This window comes from Lipotes vexillifer, unplaced genomic scaffold (assembly GCF_000442215.2).
Source record: "Lipotes vexillifer unplaced genomic scaffold, Lipotes_vexillifer_v1.1 scaffold496, whole genome shotgun sequence".
In the NCBI taxonomy this organism is placed as follows: Eukaryota; Metazoa; Chordata; class Mammalia; order Artiodactyla; family Lipotidae; genus Lipotes; species Lipotes vexillifer.
In genome coordinates, this window is record NW_006786690.1 from 142,259 (window position 1) to 160,398 (window position 18,140).

Consider the following 18,140-nt stretch of genomic DNA (forward strand, 5'->3'; position numbering starts at 1 on the left):
TTAGGTGGGGGGGGGGGGGGAAATCAGTTGAGCCTATATATATATGTGTGTGTGTGTGTGTGTGTATATATACATACATACATATATATATATATATATATATATATAAGCATTTATTTCTGGGCTCTCTCATCTATTCCATTGGTCTGTATATCTATCCTTATGCTAGTACCACACTGTTTTGATTACTGTGGCTTTGTAGTAAGTTTTGAAATCAGGAAGTGTGAGTCTTCCAACTTTGTTCTTTTTCAAGATTATTTTGGCTCTTCAGGGTCCCTTGAGATTTCATACAAATTTTAGGATGAGTTTTTCTGTTTCTTTAAAAAACACTGTTGGGATTTTGATAGGGATTGCATTGTATTTGTAGATCCCATTGGGTAGTATTGCCATTTTAACAATATTAAGTCTTATATTCATGAACATGGAATGTCTTTACATTTATTGAGGTGTGTCCTCTTTGATTTCCTTCAGCGATGTTTTATAGTTTTCAGTGTACAAGTCCTGAACTGTTAGTTAAATTCATTCCTAAATATTTTATTATTTTTGGTGCTGTTGTGTTTTAAATTCCTCTTAGAATTATTCATTGCAAGCTTATAGAAATACAGCTGATTTCTGAATTCATTTATTAGCTCTCAACAATTTTTTGTGGATTCTTAAGGGTTTTCTGTGTATAAAATCATGTCATCTGTGAACAGAGGTAATTTTACTTCTTCCTTTCTAGTTTGGGTACCTTTTTTCCCCTTTCCTTGCCAGTTTATTCTGGCTAGAATTTCCAGTACCATTTGAATAGAAGTGGTGAAAACAGGCATACTTCTCTTATTCTTAATCTCAGGGATAACGCTTTCAATTTTCCACCATTGAGTATGATATTAGCTATAGGTTTTTCATATGCGTCCTTTATCATGGTGAGGAAGTTGCTAGTTTATTGAGTGTTTTTATCATGAAAGTGTGTTGAATTTTGTCAAATGCTTTTTCTGCATCAATTGAGATAACCATGTGGGTTTTTTCCTCTATTCTGTTAATGCAGTATATTACATTGATTTTTCTATGTTGAACCATTCTTGCATCCTGGGAACAAATCCCACTTGGTCATGGTTTATAATTCTTTAAATATGCTGCTGAATATTGTTTGCCATTATTTTGTTGAGGTTTTTGCGTCACTGTTTATAGGAGAATTGGTCTGCAGTTTTCTTTCTGTCTTTGTCTTCAGTATCAGGGTAATGCTGGCTTCATAGAGTGAGTTAGGAAGTGTTCCCTTCTCTTCAATTTTTTTGTAAGATCTTAAGGTTTGGTGTTAATTCTTCTTTAAGTGTTCGGTAGAATTCAGCAGTGAAGCCATCTGGTTCTGGGCTTTTCTTTCTTGGGATGTTTTTTATTATTGATTCAACCTCCTCCAGTTAAAGATCTGTTCAGATTTTCTATTTCTTTTTGAGTCAGTTTTGGCACATTGTGAATTTCTAGGAATTTGTTCACTTCATCTAGATTATTTGTTGGTGTATAACTCTTCATAGTATTTTCTTATAATCCTTTTTATTTCTGTAAAATTGGTAATAATGTCCCACTTTTATTTCTGATTTTAGTAATTTATGTCTTCTCTCTTTTTTCTTAGCCAGTCTAGCTAAAAGTTGTCAATTTTGTAGATCTCTTCAAAGAACCCACTTATTGTTTTGTTGATTTTCTCTATTTTTTTCCTAGCCTCTGCTTTATCTATCTCTTCTAACCTTTATTATTTCCTTCCTTCTACTGGCTTTTTCTGGCAACTTAAATTGTGCAGTTTGGTTTTTGATTGAGATCTTATTTTTTAAGGTACGCATTTGGAGCTATAAATTTCCTTCTTAGCATTGTTTTCACAGCATCCCATAAATTTCGGTATGTTGGTTTTGGTTTTCATTCATCTCAAGGTATTTTCTAATTTCACTTATTTTTTATCCATTGGTTGCTTAAGATTATTGTTTAATTTTCACAGATGTGTGAATTTTCCAGTTTTCCTTCTGTTATTGATTTCTTGTCTCATTCCATTACGATTAAAAAAGATGCTCACTCATTTTTTAAAATATTTTCCTCACTCAGCGGGTATTTCTGTGGGACTTAGATGAAACCATCATCATCTTCCACTCCCTTCTTACTGGATCCTATGCCCAGAAGTATGGAAAGGTAATTTGAGTCTTTCTTCCTTTGTTGTGACTGTCCCTCTCCTGACTATGTGTGCAGGTCACTGTCTCTGTTATCTCCATCTTACCCTGTTGACCTTTCACCTTTCACATAAAGCTTCACCCGATGGCTTATACCAGGCAGACTACATGGTCAGGCAGAGCTGATGATAAAGGTAGAGACTAGACCTGGGACCAGTACTGAAAGCTGAAGTTGTTGGAGAGCGGTATTTTGCAAAGACTAAGTATGGGACTGAGGCTCAAAACAGAGTGGAGTCTCAGGATTATCTACTCCAAAGACTAGTCTGTTTATCCCTATGTCACATATAACAGCCCAAACTGAGCATTCCATTTAGCTGAGAATATACCAGATCTGTACATTTAAAATATAAAATATCTTTCTAAAATAGATTATATACCCTCTTAGGAACTTCCCTGGTGGTCCAGTGGGTAAGACTCCACTCTCCCAATGCAGGGGGCCCGGGTTCAATCCCTGGTTGGGGAACTAGATCCTGCACGCCTGCCGCAACTGAAGAGTCCGCATGCCGCAACTGAAGAGTCCGCATGCTGCAACTAAGAAGCCCGCATGCCGCAACTAAGACACGGCACAGTCTAAATTAATTAATTAATCTTTTTAAAAAACCTTAAAATAAGATAAAATAGATTATATACCTTCTTAAATGAAATATACCAAGCAGAATTTAACTTTAGTCATCAGTATTAACATCAGTTTTGATAGAGGGATGAGCTGTTTTTGAGGTAGTGGCTGTATATTTCTGTACTAAATGACCTCCAGGCTCCTATTTTTTAGTTTCTATGAATAAATTTTATAAAAATATCAGCCTCCTTTGCTTTCCTACTTTTACTGCTCCTAATTATTTCTTATTGTCACCAATGTTTCTGTTAGAAGTACTTTCCCATAGGCTTTTAGTATCTAGACTGGCAAGCTGACATAAGCTCATATACTATATAACAAGTCTGGTAATGAGAATATATAAAATAAGAGCGTACTGCCTCTAAGGGAAGGTCTGATAGTTCATTTTAAAGCTACGTGCATTGGTTTTCCTGCAAATATTTCTTTACTGATTTCCTGGTTGTTGGAGATTGTCAGATTACTGACTTCTGGTGTTGTACTGTGTGTGTGAGGTGGGGGGCACACGATAATGGGTGTTATAAGAGCAATATTTCAGTGATAGTTAGAATTTCTTCTGAAACGGAATTTCTCCAAAAATTAAGTGTTGTTTTTTTTTTTAAGTGGGTTAAGTTTTCTAGAAACTAAAGTCCTAAAGTCCTGAAATGTTTAACTTTGCACAATCCCAGATTCTTATAACTGTGAATGAAATTGCATCAGTAATAGTGAGAAGCACTGTTGTGGGCCAGTGTTGTTTTGGCCTTGACCCAAACTATTTTGAAACATTTAAAGATAAGAACCAGTGCTGTGAGTGCCAAGTCAAGCAAATTATTCTCTTATTGTCTTTCAGGACCCAACAGTAGTGATTGGCTCAGGTTTAACAATGGAAGAAATGATTTTTGAAGTGGCTGACACGCATCTATTTTTCAATGACTTAGAGGTAAGCATTTTAAATTGTTTCTGCACTTCAGTGAAACACTTTGTTCAATAACTGTTTATTGAGCCTGTGCTTTTTGTATTTAGAGGAAATGTGGTTAGACAGGGTAGGTATGGAGAGACCAGCTCGGCACTAGGGTGCACATAGTCTTGAAGAAATAGTGCCTTGGTTAGGTCACCACAGTCTTAGTTCTGGGCTTCAGTTTTATTGGCTCAAAAACTTGATTTTTGTTAGCCTATTTGGAAGTGATCTAGCTCTAGGGGCAGTGCCACCCTATCAGGCAAAACACTGATATATAAACCAACATTCCAATTTATTCAGCTATATTAAATAACATATAGAAGGTGGCTTTGATTATTTGTACTCCTGAATGTTTCTCAGTTTTACCTTCTTAAAAGATAGCCTCTTGATTTGTCAGATCTGTAGATGGCTACTCTAACTCATTGTATTTTATATGTGCTTATTGTCCATGTATAGGTTACAGAGCATTTTATAGTTAGGTGGAGGGAAACCAGGAAACACTGAGAGCTTCTTGGTTAATTTTTTTGGTTTTGACATTTGAGTTCATCTTTGAGGTGAACATCGTGTAGTGGAAAGAGCACAGGACTGGGAATCAGGAGACCAGACTGCGAGTACCAAGTTAGGAAAGTTATCTCCCCATTCTGGGCCTCAGTTAAGCAGTTACCGTCCACAACAAACTAGTAACAGTTGTTCTATCTCAGGATGGGAATGTGTTGCTGGAACACAGAGGTGTGAAGGAGCAGACTTGTCACTTAATGTCCTTTTGAATTTTGAACTGTGTACTACATATATTACCTAGTTTTTTAAATAGTGAAAATTTTAAAGTAAAATGAACATGAAGTAATCCTCTTTCATTTAAAATACAGTCTAGTTCTACTCAACAGACAATTCTCCAACAAATTAAATTAATAGGGCTCTAAACTCCAACACTTTTGTGTAAAAGCTCCACAGTGCTTTAATCTTCCCTCAACTTCACATGTTGATAAGTTGGGACATTATAGTTTTATTCAGCAAACATTTATTGAAAACCTACTATGTGCCAGTAATTGTTGCCAAATTGTATTTGTAATGATTTTCTAGACATAGTCCTCACTCAGGACTGAAAGTTCTGTGAAGAATTTGACCTGAATGTGTTCCTGCCCCCCAGGTCAGTGGTTCTCAACTTTAGGGGGCATAAGAATCACCTGGGGAGCTTGTTAAAAATGAAGATTCTAGGACTTCACTCACAGAAATTCTGTTCAAAAATATGCATTTTTAAAAATCTTCCCCAGAGGATTCTGATGCAGGTGGACATCACGGCACCACCCTAGGTGGTGTCAGAGGAATGAATCTGTCAGTTAGGCAGTGGGTGGCGTTTTATGTCAGTAGTAGTGTGGGCTTAAAGGAAAGAACTTGGATTCAGATTAGAAGACCCAGGCTCCTTCTAGTTTCTTTCTGCCACTCACTAGTTTTATGACCTTGGGCAAATTGTTTTACCTCACTTTTAGAATATGAGGAGATTGACTTAGATGACCTCTTCTAATTCCTAAGTTTAAATTTACAAATTTCTGTTTCAGTCATTCTCAGTTTTGATGCGACACGCACTCTACCAGCATCTGTTTCATCTGCAAAAATGTATTGAGTACATGCTATATAAGGGAACTGGACTAGACTAGAGGGGTACAAAGGAGATGTAAGGCATGGTCGTGCCATAAGGGGCCTACAATGTAATAGGACTTACAGTCTAGTGTAGGACATAGGCACACTTGACAGTGTAAGGGAGCTTGTGTTTATACCCATGGACTGTTGGAAAAATGAACTATTGAGATAAGAGCATAACTGAGGGCTGGGATGGTTAAGGAAGATTTCATGAAGACTGAGGAATGTAAATTAGGCCTTAAAAGAAGTTGAACAGCAAGGGGGGTGAGAGTGATCCTCCACACATAAGAGACCATAAGGTATTTCATCACCTTGCTATTGTTTGTGATATTTTTACAATATATTGTGGTGGTAATAGCACTTCTACTCCGTGGACTGAAATAATGTGTGGTTTTGTCTTTTAACAGGAGTGTGACCAGGTGCATGTGGAAGATGTGGCTTCTGATGACAATGGCCAAGACTTGAGGTGATAAAAACAATGATGTCTTAAACATCAGTACACCTGTTAGGCATAAGACACTGTCTAGGTTCAGAGGAAAACAAAGATGAATAAGACACAGCCCTAAAAGAGCTCACCATCTATTAGAGGAGATAGAAACAAACGTAGTTAACGATGGCATGTAGTGTGAGAAGGTGACAATAGAAAATGTGATGGAACACAGAATAGAAAGTAATTCTGATGGGTGTGGGGAGTAGGTGGTGCCAACATTGGAGTGGCCTTCTCAGCCCAGTAGAATTTAAGTATGACCTTGATGAATGGGTAGCATGATGGAATGAGAAAAAAGCATTCCAAAGTAAAGGATATACTAGTTTCTCTTTGGCCAGATTTTCAGTCGGGAAAAGTGTGCTTCCAGGTTGATTGGTTTTAGATACAAATAAGCATCAGGGATTTCACCAAGGAATTTAATTGTGGGGGGTCTGATGGTGTCAGGAGATACCCTATGGAAGACAATCTTAAACATTAATATCACAGTGAACGCTAAACCAAGGAGGTCTCAGTGGCAAGATGCTTGCTTGGTCTCCTCCCTTCTCTCTTGGCTACTGTCTTCTAGCTCAGTAGTCTTAGCTAAGAATAATCCAAAAATTTATCTACCTTACATTTAAAGACCTTTAGAAAAAAAGTTGTCACATCTTTTCATGTTAATTTGTTTTAATGTTTATCCCTTTTCATAGGCAAAAAGGTTTTCCATGCGTCTACCCTAAAATTGTTTCCTCTGTGAATTCTCAAATCTAGAGCAGAACTGGACATATCACTTAGTAAGGACGTAACCCTTTGGTGCCGAGAAGGATAGAAAGGTTTCACTTCTGGAGCAGATTCAGTCGTGTATGCTGTGTCTTCCACAGCCTTGGAGGGTACCAGTCTTAAGAGATTTTACTCACCTTAGGAAAAAGCCTAGTCTGAAGCAGTTTATAGTCCACTCTGAACCCTAGTATTTTTTTTTTCTCTTATGTATATGGCTAACTAGTAATTACCAATCTTATGTCGTGGCAGCTTTATTTTCTTAAATATAGAATTTTACACTGCACTCTATTTTGACTTCTGATTGAACCAAGTTGTCTCTAATTCTGTCAGTCATTTGGAAATCTTGACTTATAATCCCTCCCAACCTGTTTAACTATAATAGTTGTCTATTGCTGTGTAACAAATGACCCCCAAATTTAGTAGCTTAAAACAGTTACCATTTGTCATCTCATAGTTTCTGTAGGTCAGGAACTTGAAAGTGACTTAGCTGGGTAGTTCTGAATCAGGGTCTCTGAGATTGAAGTCAAGATAGCTGAAGCTAAAATCATCTGAAGGCTTGGTTGGAGCTGGAGGACCTGCTTCCATGTGTGGCTGATAGGAGGAGGCCTCAGTCCTCACTATGTGCCTCTTCATGGGGCAGCTTGAGTGTTCTCCTGTGACAGCTGACTTCTTTTAGAGCAGGTGCTGTAAGAGAAGCCTGGTCTCTAAAGTCCAACACCATCACTTCCACCACATTCTGTTTACATTCAAATACAGTCCATACCTACAGGGAGCAAAGTTAGAGGAGTATTAAAGAATTTGTGGACATATTTTATAGCCACTACAGTGACCCATGAACTTATTAAACTAGCCAAAAGATCACTGAAGGAAAACATTCCCATTTTCTAACTATTCTTAGAATTTGGGGTTAGTTCCTCCCATTATTTTTTCACATTTCTCCTTTTTACATAGTTGCAATCATTGTGTGTGTGGGGGGGGGGGTGTACACAAAAGTTTTGTATTCTGGGTTTTTTTCACTGTAAGGTATTTTCTGTCATTAATGAAAAGATGGTCTGTCTGAAGCCGACCTCTAGGGGATGCTGGTGCTTGAATTAGTCTTGCCTCTCTTGCTCTCCCTTTCCATCCTTTCTTTGATAGAAGTAATAGGGATGAGATGGAAGACTGATGAAAAGATAGACTCTGACATACAGAGATTAAGAAAGAAGATTCTCAAAGCCTTGCTGTCAGATGCCAGGAATAGGACAGAGAATCAATCCCAGGTGGCATTCAACCAAAAACTCCATGCAGTATAGATTTTAATTTTCATCATCCTCTCTCTCTACAGCAACTACAGTTTCTCAACAGATGGTTTCAGTGGCTCAGGAGGTGGTGGCAGCCATGGTTCCTCTGTGGGCGTCCAGGGAGGTGTGGACTGGATGAGGAAACTGGCTTTCCGTTACCGAAAAGTGAGAGAAATCTATGATAAGCATAAAAGCAATGTGGCTGGTAAGTGTGGCATATAACCAGCTAATTTTCTGTTTTGTTCTGATTTCCTGTTTTCTTTTCCAGGGTTTCCTTAGGGCTCCCGACTTATGAATTTGTGCCACAGTAACATTTTAACTCTGTATTTAACAAACAGGTTTGATTGAAACCCTCTGGGGAGGAAGCTCTGCATTTCTCATGGACTCTTCTCTTGGTATAACTTCGCAAACAACTACTATCAGTAGTACTTAATAGGTTGCCATGTTTTTGAGCAGATTTACATACAGCCATCGGGACAAGTCAGGTAGAACTAGCAACCAGGTTTATAGTGGATGGAAACCAGGTCCAGGGTGATAGGTTGGCAGTATCCGTGCATTGTGATTTGAAGGACCTTGGAAATTCTTTCTGCCCAGATATATCTCAAATGTCAGGTGCCATTATGCCTAAAATTCTATTATTTGGAATTAATTAATTAGCCATAGATTGTTCAAATTAGAAGTGACATTAGGGAACTAATCTAAATCCTTCATTTTGCACTTGAGAAAATTGATGGTCCATCATGAGGGTAACAAGGTCGGGTCACATAGCAAATTACTGACCATACCACAACTGGAATCCCGAACTCTTGGTCCACTGCACTTTACATTCATGCAATTCCTTTTTTAGTGATATACCCTTGTGAGAAAATATTGAAAACTGTGAACCATCACCCTCAAACACCTCCATCTGCACAAAACGTTGCGTGAAGTTTCAGGGATTCCATAGACTGCCTAGAAGTATATTACCTCAGGTCAAGAGAGGCCTCCTACCTACCATACCACTACTACAGTGTGGGGCAGAAAGTAAAAATAGGGCTTCAAAGATCAGTTTGGTGCATTCGTGTTACAGTGCTCCAATACCAGAAAAAATCATAGGCATCTGGGCTTTTGGGAATCTAATTTATTTACTTTTTTCAGATTCCTCTCTTTACTGCTTTTTTTTCTTCATGATTCAGAGCCAGTACTTTTTATTTTGGTAACCAAGTCTTTTTGCTCTTTCTCTCTCACAGACATTAGCCTTTCTTTTGTTCATTTTCATATACAACCTAAGTCTCTGGTCCTTTCTCTGCCCAGTGAGTGTCTAGATGTGGTTTCCTGAAGAAAGTGATATATAACCCTCTGTGAGAATCCCCTGAGCCCACCCTGGGGAACATAGTAAAAGTAATATCCACCTGTATTTTGTAAAATATGAATTAATAAAAGTGCCACATGATATTAGTTAAATATATGACATATGCGTGCTTATGTATATGTCATACGTGACGTATAGATACTTGTTTGGTTTTTGTTTTATCAGAAATTTTGAGAGTCATCTAATTCTAGGCTTGCATTGTGAAAAACCGTCAGACTGAAAACAAATTATACACAGTTCTACTCATAGAAATGACTTCTGTTTTTATGGAGTGTTGGTAATAGAATGCAGAATTTCTCTTTTTACCTTCACTACAGAAAATTCAGAGCCAGTTTTATTATTTGAATATTGTAACTCAAGTGTCAGGTAACGTGCTCCCATCAGATGAATTGTTTTTTGTTTTGTGCTTAATCATCTGATCTTAAAGAAGTGTTTTAGTCTCTTATCAGCTGGAGTTGTTTCAGAAGTACAGTACAAATAAATGACATTCAGAAAGCTGGTGATTCAGCCTGGGATCTCAGGTTGATGTGTTCTGAAGGGGGTGAGAGCAGTCACTGTGGGAGCAGTGTATGATAGTGGGAAGATTTCTGAGACCAAAAGCCACTAACTTGCTGTGTATTCTCAGGCAGCCCCCTTTCCTCTGTGGGCCTTGGTTTCTTTAGAAAGAGATTGGAAATGCTGTGGACTCTCCATCTGTAATTTTTCCCCCTTTGGTTCTTGATGTCACATCTAAAGCAGTGCTACTTAAAGTATGGTCCACTGGTCTGCAAATTACGTTACCGGTTGGTGATGAAAGAAAGAGCCTCTGCCAGAACCTAATCACAGTGTTTCTATCAGCTGATTTTGTTGTTGTGATTATGCACCTCCCCCCCCTCCCCCAGCAAAATATTCTGGTGAAGAAAGTAAAAAGGGCATTTTGAGTAGGCTAGGGTTTTATCAAGGAGAGAGAAGTGTTAGCTCAGTAGAATATCTCAGTAACTCACACTATTTCCAAATTGAATATAGAAGTCGCTTTCTCTATGCCAGCAAGGATGTTGTCAAATGATGAATGTGTCTACTTTTATTCCCAAAGGGCTCCTCAGTCCCCAGAGAAAGGAAGCACTGCAGAGACTAAGAGCAGAAATTGAAGTTTTAACCGATTCCTGGTTAGGAACTGCATTGAAGTCCTTACTTCTCATCCAGTCCAGGTATGGAAATAATTCTTTTAGTTTTCATCCTCTCAGAGAGACGCTTTCTTCCACCCTAATCCAGGATAGGCCATTCCCTAAAACAGACTGTGGGACAGGGGTGAGAAGAGTTCAAATGATGCGGGGAAGTATTCAGTTAGGTGGGAGGCAAGGTCATTTTACTCTAAAAGCACACCGAAGAGCTTTGAAAGCTTTTTTCTTTTCTCTTACTTTTTGCTCACTAAATTATACTCAGTAACCCAGAATCTCCAACCCAGAACGTGGGTGGGCCTGGTGACATTAAAGAATACATGAAGAAGCTATATCACAAATATCCTAAGTGTAGGAAGCGCCAGAGAAATGTAGCAAAACCTACTCAGGAAGGCGGGATTCGAAAGAAAAAGAGTACAGGGACTTCCCTGGTGGTGCAGTGGTTAAGAATCCGCCTGCCAATGCAGGGGACACGGGTTCCAACCCTGGTCTGGGAAGATCCCACATGCCGCGGAGCAACCAAGCCCTTGCGCCACAACTACTGAGCCTGCACTCTGGAGCCTGCGAGCCACAACTACTGAAGCCTGTGCACCTAGAGCCTGTGCTCCGCAAGAAGAGAAGCCACCACAATGAGAGGCCCACGCACGCAAGGAAGAGTAGCCCCCGCTTGCTGCAACTAGAGAAAGCCCGCGCACGGCAACAAAGACCCAGCGCAGCCAAAAATAAATAACTTGAAAAAAGAAAAGAAAAAGGGTACATTAAGCAGATTAAGGAGATTTGAGCTTGAAGCTTAGAATGGGAAATAAATACATACCCTTATTCGTTCCTCGCTCAAAGCAAGAATTCCAGATTCACAGCCTACTAAACAGTAAAACTGACACCAAGGGGTGGATATCTGTGAAGGCAAAGGACTTGTGAAAATAATATGTATTCTGAAATTTATGTTGCCATGGTGTGATGAGCAGAGAGGACTTCAGTCATATCTCATTCAGATGAAATGGCACTGTAACTGAAAGCCTCATTGTGTTTTCTGGAGTGTGGTATCAGTGCCGTGGGTTGGTGGGGTTTGCTAGCAATGCAGTGAGCTAGAATGGTCAGAAGGAAGTGAGGCAAGAATCAAGTTGCTACTCTGTGTCCACCACAAAAGTCTCTGTCCTTTAATTGGGAAAATAAATAAACCTGAGATATTTAGAGCAAAAAGTGAACATTGGCACTGAACAGATACCATGCCAGGCACTTTGAGGTTAATTTTTCACAAGCAGGTCCTACAGAGAAGATCCATTTGAATTCTTGTTTGCAGGTTGGTTTGATTTCACCTTTTTCTTTTCTTTTCCCTCTTTCTCCCTTCCAGAAAGAATTGTGTGAATGTTCTGATCACTACAACCCAACTGGTTCCAGCTCTGGCCAAGGTTCTCCTATATGGGCTAGGAGAAATATTTCCTATTGAAAACATCTACAGTGCTACCAAAATTGGTACGGGTTCAATTCTGTTTCTTGTCACTAGCCTTACAATAATACTTGCTACTTAGGATGTGCTTATTATTTACCAGTTCCTCAGTTAGACACTTTATGTATACATATATCTATAATCCTCACAGCATTCTTCTCCTGACATTGCTGATGGGGCAGTTCAGCCTTATCAGTTGTGTAGTTTGCTCAAGACTTCACAGCTAGTAAGCTACATAAACAGGATTCGAATCCAGGTCTGTTGGACTTAAAATTTATCATGCTCTTTTCTTTTATAATATTTGAAAGAACATAATATCTAGTTTAGAAATCCACTATGCCTCATTTCAAATTCCTCTTTCACAGAGGGCACTGTAAAGTAGTATAATCAAAAAAGCATTAGATTAAAAATCAAGGACTAAGATATATACTTTAAAATGGTTAAATCCCTCACACTCGTTAGGATAGCTGCTATCAAAAACAAAACAAAACAAAACAAAATAACAAGTGTTGGCAAGGATGTGAAGAATTTGGAACCCTTGTGCACTTCTGGTGGGATTGTAAAATGGTGCAGCTGCTGTGGAAAACGGTATGGCGGTTCCTCAAAAATTAAAAATAGAACTATCACATGATCCAGCAATCCCACTGCTGGGTGTATATCCAAAAGAATCCAAAGCAGATCTCAAAGAAGTATTTGCACACCTGTGTTCATAGCAGCAGCATTCATAGTAGCCAAGAGGTGGAAGCAACCCAGCTGTCCATCAAATGCATAGATAAACAAAATGTGGTATATACATACAGTGGGATATTAGTCAACCTTAAAAAGGAAGAAAATCCTGTCATATGCTTACTACATGTATGAACCTTGAAGACATTATGCTAAGTGGAGTAAGCCAATCACAGAAAGACAAATACTGTATGTTTCCACTCATGTATAAGGTACCTAGAGTAGTCAGATTCATAGAAACAGAAAATAGAATGGTAGTTAATAGGAGCTTGGGGAGAGGGGAAATAGGGAATTGTTGCTTAATGGGTATAGAATTTCAGTTTTGTAAGGTGAAAAGTTAGGAGAATTATTGCACAACAGTGTGAATGTACTTAATATTATTGAAATGTATGTTTTTAAATGGTTAGGATGGTAAATTTTATGTTATGTGTTTTTTTACCATACTTTTTTGAAAAGGAAAAACAAAAACTAAGGACTAGGATAGAGTCCTAACTCCCCCACTTAATAGCTTTTAGGGAAATTAGTGTATCTCCTGAGCCTCAGTTTTCTCATATAAGATGAAGAACTACCAGAGAGGTTTTGAAAATCAAATGAGACTGTGTATGTGAAGATATTTTTTATCCTCTAAAAATGTATTCAGTTCTAAGTACATGAAATAGTAAGTACTCGATAAATATTTGCTGAATTGATTAGTGAATTGGCACCAGATTTATATAAAACCAACTTGTTCGGCTGAGAAGGCAGCAGAATGTGTCACTCTAATCTTATGTGCTGTACATGGTCCGGGGAAAGAGGACTATGACAGCTATCTCCTTACCCCTCCAGACCCTTTAGTCTGTGCCTACAGTTCCTACTTCCCTATTGCAGCCAAGGAGACAGTCCTCATTTGCAGATAAGTTGTAGTTATCTGCTAGATTAAAAAATTTCAGGCATTGCCAAGGCACTCAGAATATAGCAGGGACAAAATCCTCTGTCCTCATGGAACTTACCTTCAGTCAGTGGTGCTTGGATAATTGGGTTTTCCATATGGGGGAAGAAAGCAGATTCTGTATTCCTTCTTTATGCTATTTGCAAAAATAAATTCCAGGTGGATAAAAAATTTACCGTGAAAAGCAAAATGTTAATTTTTAGAAGAGAAAATAGGAGAGTATCTGTATGACCTTAAGGTAGGGAGGGATCTCATTTAAGAGACCCAAAAAATAGTACTTAAAAAAAAAAAAAAACAGAAGAAAATGATCATTTTGATTGTGTAAAGCTTTTAATTTTATATACAGTGAAAGATGACATAAAGTGACAAGACAAATCACAGACTAGGAGAAGATATTTGCAATACATTTACTTGTTGATTAGTATACAGAATCTATAAAGAACTCCTGCAGATCAATAAGCAACAGACAACATAATTTTAAAAAGTAGGCAAAAACCTTGGAGCAGCCAATTTGCAGAAAAGGTAACCCAAATTGTTAGTAAACATATATGAAAAGTTTTTTAGCCTCACCAATTAAGGATCTGCAAATTAAGGAAATGCAAATTAAAATGTGATGCCTTTCTCATCTATTAGATTGACAAAAATTTAAGTCTGACAGTGCCAAACTTTGTCAAGGAAGTGAGAACTTACTCTGCTAGTGGATTGAAAATGGATATAACTTTTTGGAAAACAGTTTGTCAATGTTTAGTAAAGTTTGAGATGTGCATAACCCTATGACCAAGCAATTCTACTTTTAGATATTTATACTCGAGAGCAGGGGTCTCAGACTATGACCCACGTACCAAATTCTGCCCACTGCCTGTTTTTGGAAAGTTTTATTGAAACAGAGCCATGTGTAATCATTTCCATAGCTGGTTTCACACTACAGTAGCAGAGTTGAATAATTGCAACAGAGATCATATGACCTGCAAAGCTTGAAATATGCCAACTCCTTCCCTTGAGTTTATTCTCATTTGCACAAGGAGGTATGTGCAAGGATTTTTTTTTTTTTGATGCACGCTTGTTCATAGTAGAAAATAATTAGAAACAGCACATGAACCTGTCTATGAACAGAAAATAGAATAGTCAAACAATGGAATACTGTATAGCAGCTAAAAGTGAATGAACTGGGGCTTCCCTGGTGGTGCAGTTGTTAAGAATCCGCCTGCCAGTGCAGGGGACACGGGCTCAAGCCCTGGTCTGTGAAGATCCCACATGCCGCGGAGCAGCTAAGCCCATGTGCCACACCTACTGAAGCCTGCACATTAGAGCCCATGCTCCACAACAAGAGAAGCCACTGCAATGAGAAGCCTGCACCGAAGAGTAGCCCCTGCTCACCGCAACTAGAGAAAGCCCGCTCGCAGCAACGAAGACCCAACACAGCTAAAAATAAATTAATTAATTAAATTTTTTAAAAAAAGGTGAATGAACTAAAACTACATATATCCCTAAGGATTAGTATTAAAAACAATGCTGAACACAAAAAACACATTACAAATAGTATGTACAGTATATAATTTATATAAAGGTAAAAAATGTTCACAATAATAGCCATACATTGTTTATGGATACACGCTCAGGGAGAGAAAGGAGGAGGAAGAATGTCATCAAGTAGGGGTAAATAGAAAACTTCAAATAAATCTGTACGATCTCATTTTTATATTTTTTTATCTAAAGCAACTCTAAAGTGCTAAGATTTGATAAAGCTGGGTTGGTGGTAGCTATATAGGCATTTATTTTTTATTGTTCTTTTTTGTATGGTTGAATTATTTCATTTACAAGGGCTTTGATGGGGGAGATACATCTGTAACCCCCCTTCAGATTTTGCTACTGCTGCCCCTGCTTTACTATGCATTTTGTAAGAACTCAGAGCACTTGCTGACCTTCCCACACCTGAAAGGTAGATTTCTGTAGTGCTTGATACTGCATCCTGGCACTCAGAGGCTCATCAAACTAATGGACATGATTTTATTCCTTCTGACAGTAAGTGTGCTTATTTGGTGATTTTCTCAATTTTGTCCAGAGCTAATTAGCAGAGCTACAGTGGTACCTGGCACCATGGAAACCACAGTGAGAGGCTTGAGGCTTTCCTTTACAGAACTATGAGATGAGAGCAGGGAGAGGAAATGTTTGTTCGGTTCCTCTGAAATGGTTTCAGAATTGCAGTTTTCTTAATGGACACTCTGTAACATTAAAGAGAATTCTCAAAATCATTTCTGAAAATGTCAGAAGTCTTTCTTTTCTTAAATTAATTAATTAATTATTTTTGGCTGCGTTGGGTCTTTGTTGCTGTGTACAGGCTTTCTCTAGTTGCAACGAGTGAGGGCTACTCTTTGTTGTGGAGCATGGGCTCTAGGCGCACGGGCTTCAGTAGATGTGGCTCATGGGCTTCAGTAGGTGTGGCGCACAGGCTCTAGAACACAGGCTTAATAGTTGTGATGCACGGGCTTAGTTGCTCTGCGGCATGTGGGATCTTCCCGGACCAGGGCTCGAACCCGTGTCCCCTGCATTGGCAGGCATATTCTTAACCACTGTGCCACCAGGGAAGCCCAGAAGTCTTTCTGATAGAGGAAACCCAAGAACCTAATCTTCTCCAAAGGCTTGGTTGGTCTTGCAGTTACAGCTTCTATCGCTTGACATTTGGTAAGCTGACTAGTCATTGGTTTTATCCTCCTGAACAGGAAAGCTCATCTCTAGGATTGTTTTGAAAGTATAAAATGGAAGCAGTGTATTTACCAACTGTATTGGAATTATTTTTTCATATGGCTACTTCTTTACCCTGAGCTGTTAATAACTCACTCTTAATCCTTTTAGAGGAAACATTCTTAATTGTATTTCTTCCTTGATCATTGAAGGCCAGGACAATGAAAACATATCTGTGTCCCTGTCTTCTAAATAAGAGACATTCCCTTTGTTGGGTCTTAGGGGAAATTTCTAAAATCCTACTGACTTAGAAGCTTTTTCTATAAATCATAAATTAGACTGTGGGTCTAGCAGAGGTTGGCTTAGGTAAGGACATAATGGTTGGAATGGAATTAGACAAATAACCCTTTAACACTTAATAAGAACATGTTAAGAACTCATTATTAGTTGAATTATTTAATGTTTAAATTGGGGCTCAAGGCATAGAGTAGAGCCATCCCCTTAATCATTTGTGAAATTAAAATGTATTTACTTAGCAAACATGGATTGAATGCTTGATATGAATGTAAGGTGTGACAATGCTATTATAAAATGGTAGCACTGAAAGGGACCTAAGTGCACCTAAGCCAAGCCTTGTATTAAGAGTGGGAGACTGAAGCCCCAAGTGGACTAGTGTCTGGTCCAGGTTTGAGGTGCCACCTGGGCTAGGCATGTCATAGACTTGCAGTTGCTTAGATGTACCAATCAGGACTTCTGAGTATGGGTGTAAAGATTCTTGTCAGATATGATGTAGTCATCTTAGATTTGTGTATTTCTATATTTGTATATTTATTACAACAGTTTTCCAGCAGATGGCATTCAAGTGCCTCGAGGAAGAGACACCTTTTTCTTTTTTCTTTTTTTTGTAGTACGCGGGCCTCTCACTGTTGTGGCCTCTCCCGCTGTGGAGCACAGGCTCTGGACGCGCAGGCTCAGCGGCCATGGCTCACAGGCCCAGCCGCTCCGCGGCACGTGGGATCTTCCCAGACCAGGGCACGAACCCGCGTCCCCTGCATTGGCAGGCGGACTCTCAACCACTGCGCCACCAGGGAAGGCCGCGCCTTTTTCTTATTCACAGGAACCCTGGTGCTAAGTCACTGAATCTGGCAAGAAGATAGGATGAGAAAGTTAATGCAGCAGGGTATAAAAAGGAAGCAGAGTTAGCACCTTGCTTAACTGAAGAAGGTGGCAGAAGCAGTTTTAATAAAACATAAGAGATGGTGAAGGAAGAGCAAGAGAGATAATTTTCTTTTTATTTACTTATGCAAGTACAGTGTCTTTGCCACAGCAATATTATGTGTGCACGTTTAGGTGTTGGTTCCAGGTAGGATTTGAATTTTGATTCATCGCCATGTTTCTAAGAGCTGTCTGCAGTGCATTTAAATCACCCATTTCCCAAGGTTAATGTCATTGACACAGGATCTCAGTTGCAGTTACACAGTATAATAGGAAATTCCAGATGTGACAAATATTGCTGCCATATTCATTGGTACTCTGAGACTCCTCCCCTCCTGAAAGACATAAGGCCCAGGACTAGGACTGTTTCTGGGAAATGTAGAGTTGGAAGGAAATGGCTGTTTTTTTCCTAATTACTAACTGGAAATCGAGGACTTCCACTTCTTTTTCTTACACTAACGGTTTCCCCTCAAAAATCGTCCTTTCGGGCTTCCCTGGTGGCACAGTGGTTGAGAGTCCGCCTGCCGATGCGGGGGACATGGGTTCGTGCCCCGGTCCGGGAGGATCCCACATGCCGCGGAGCGGCTGGGCCCATGAGCCATGGCCGCTGAGCCTGCGTGTCCGGAGCCTGTGCTCCGCGACAGGAGAGGCCACAGCAGTGAGGGGCCCGCGTACTGCAAAAAAAAAAAAAAAAAAAAAAATACGTCTTTCCTAGTGTACAAAAACCAACACGA

At 39.1% G+C, this 18,140-nt stretch overlaps 1 protein-coding gene across 4 annotated transcripts in view; it reads left to right on the forward strand.

Annotated features, from left to right (window-relative positions):
- The window catches only part of EYA3 (EYA transcriptional coactivator and phosphatase 3), a 96,571-nt gene that overhangs the window by 75,437 nt on the left and 2,994 nt on the right, over positions 1–18,140 (forward strand). For all 4 annotated transcript variants that reach the window (XM_007459068.1, XM_007459069.1, XM_007459066.1 and 1 more), the window contains 6 exons: positions 2,071–2,154; positions 3,632–3,721; positions 5,785–5,843; positions 7,945–8,105; positions 10,324–10,438; positions 11,760–11,881. In XM_007459068.1, coding sequence (XP_007459130.1) covers positions 2,071–2,154; positions 3,632–3,721; positions 5,785–5,843; positions 7,945–8,105; positions 10,324–10,438; positions 11,760–11,881 — 631 coding nt within the window. The remainder of the gene's footprint in view (positions 1–2,070; positions 2,155–3,631; positions 3,722–5,784; positions 5,844–7,944; positions 8,106–10,323; positions 10,439–11,759; positions 11,882–18,140) is intronic.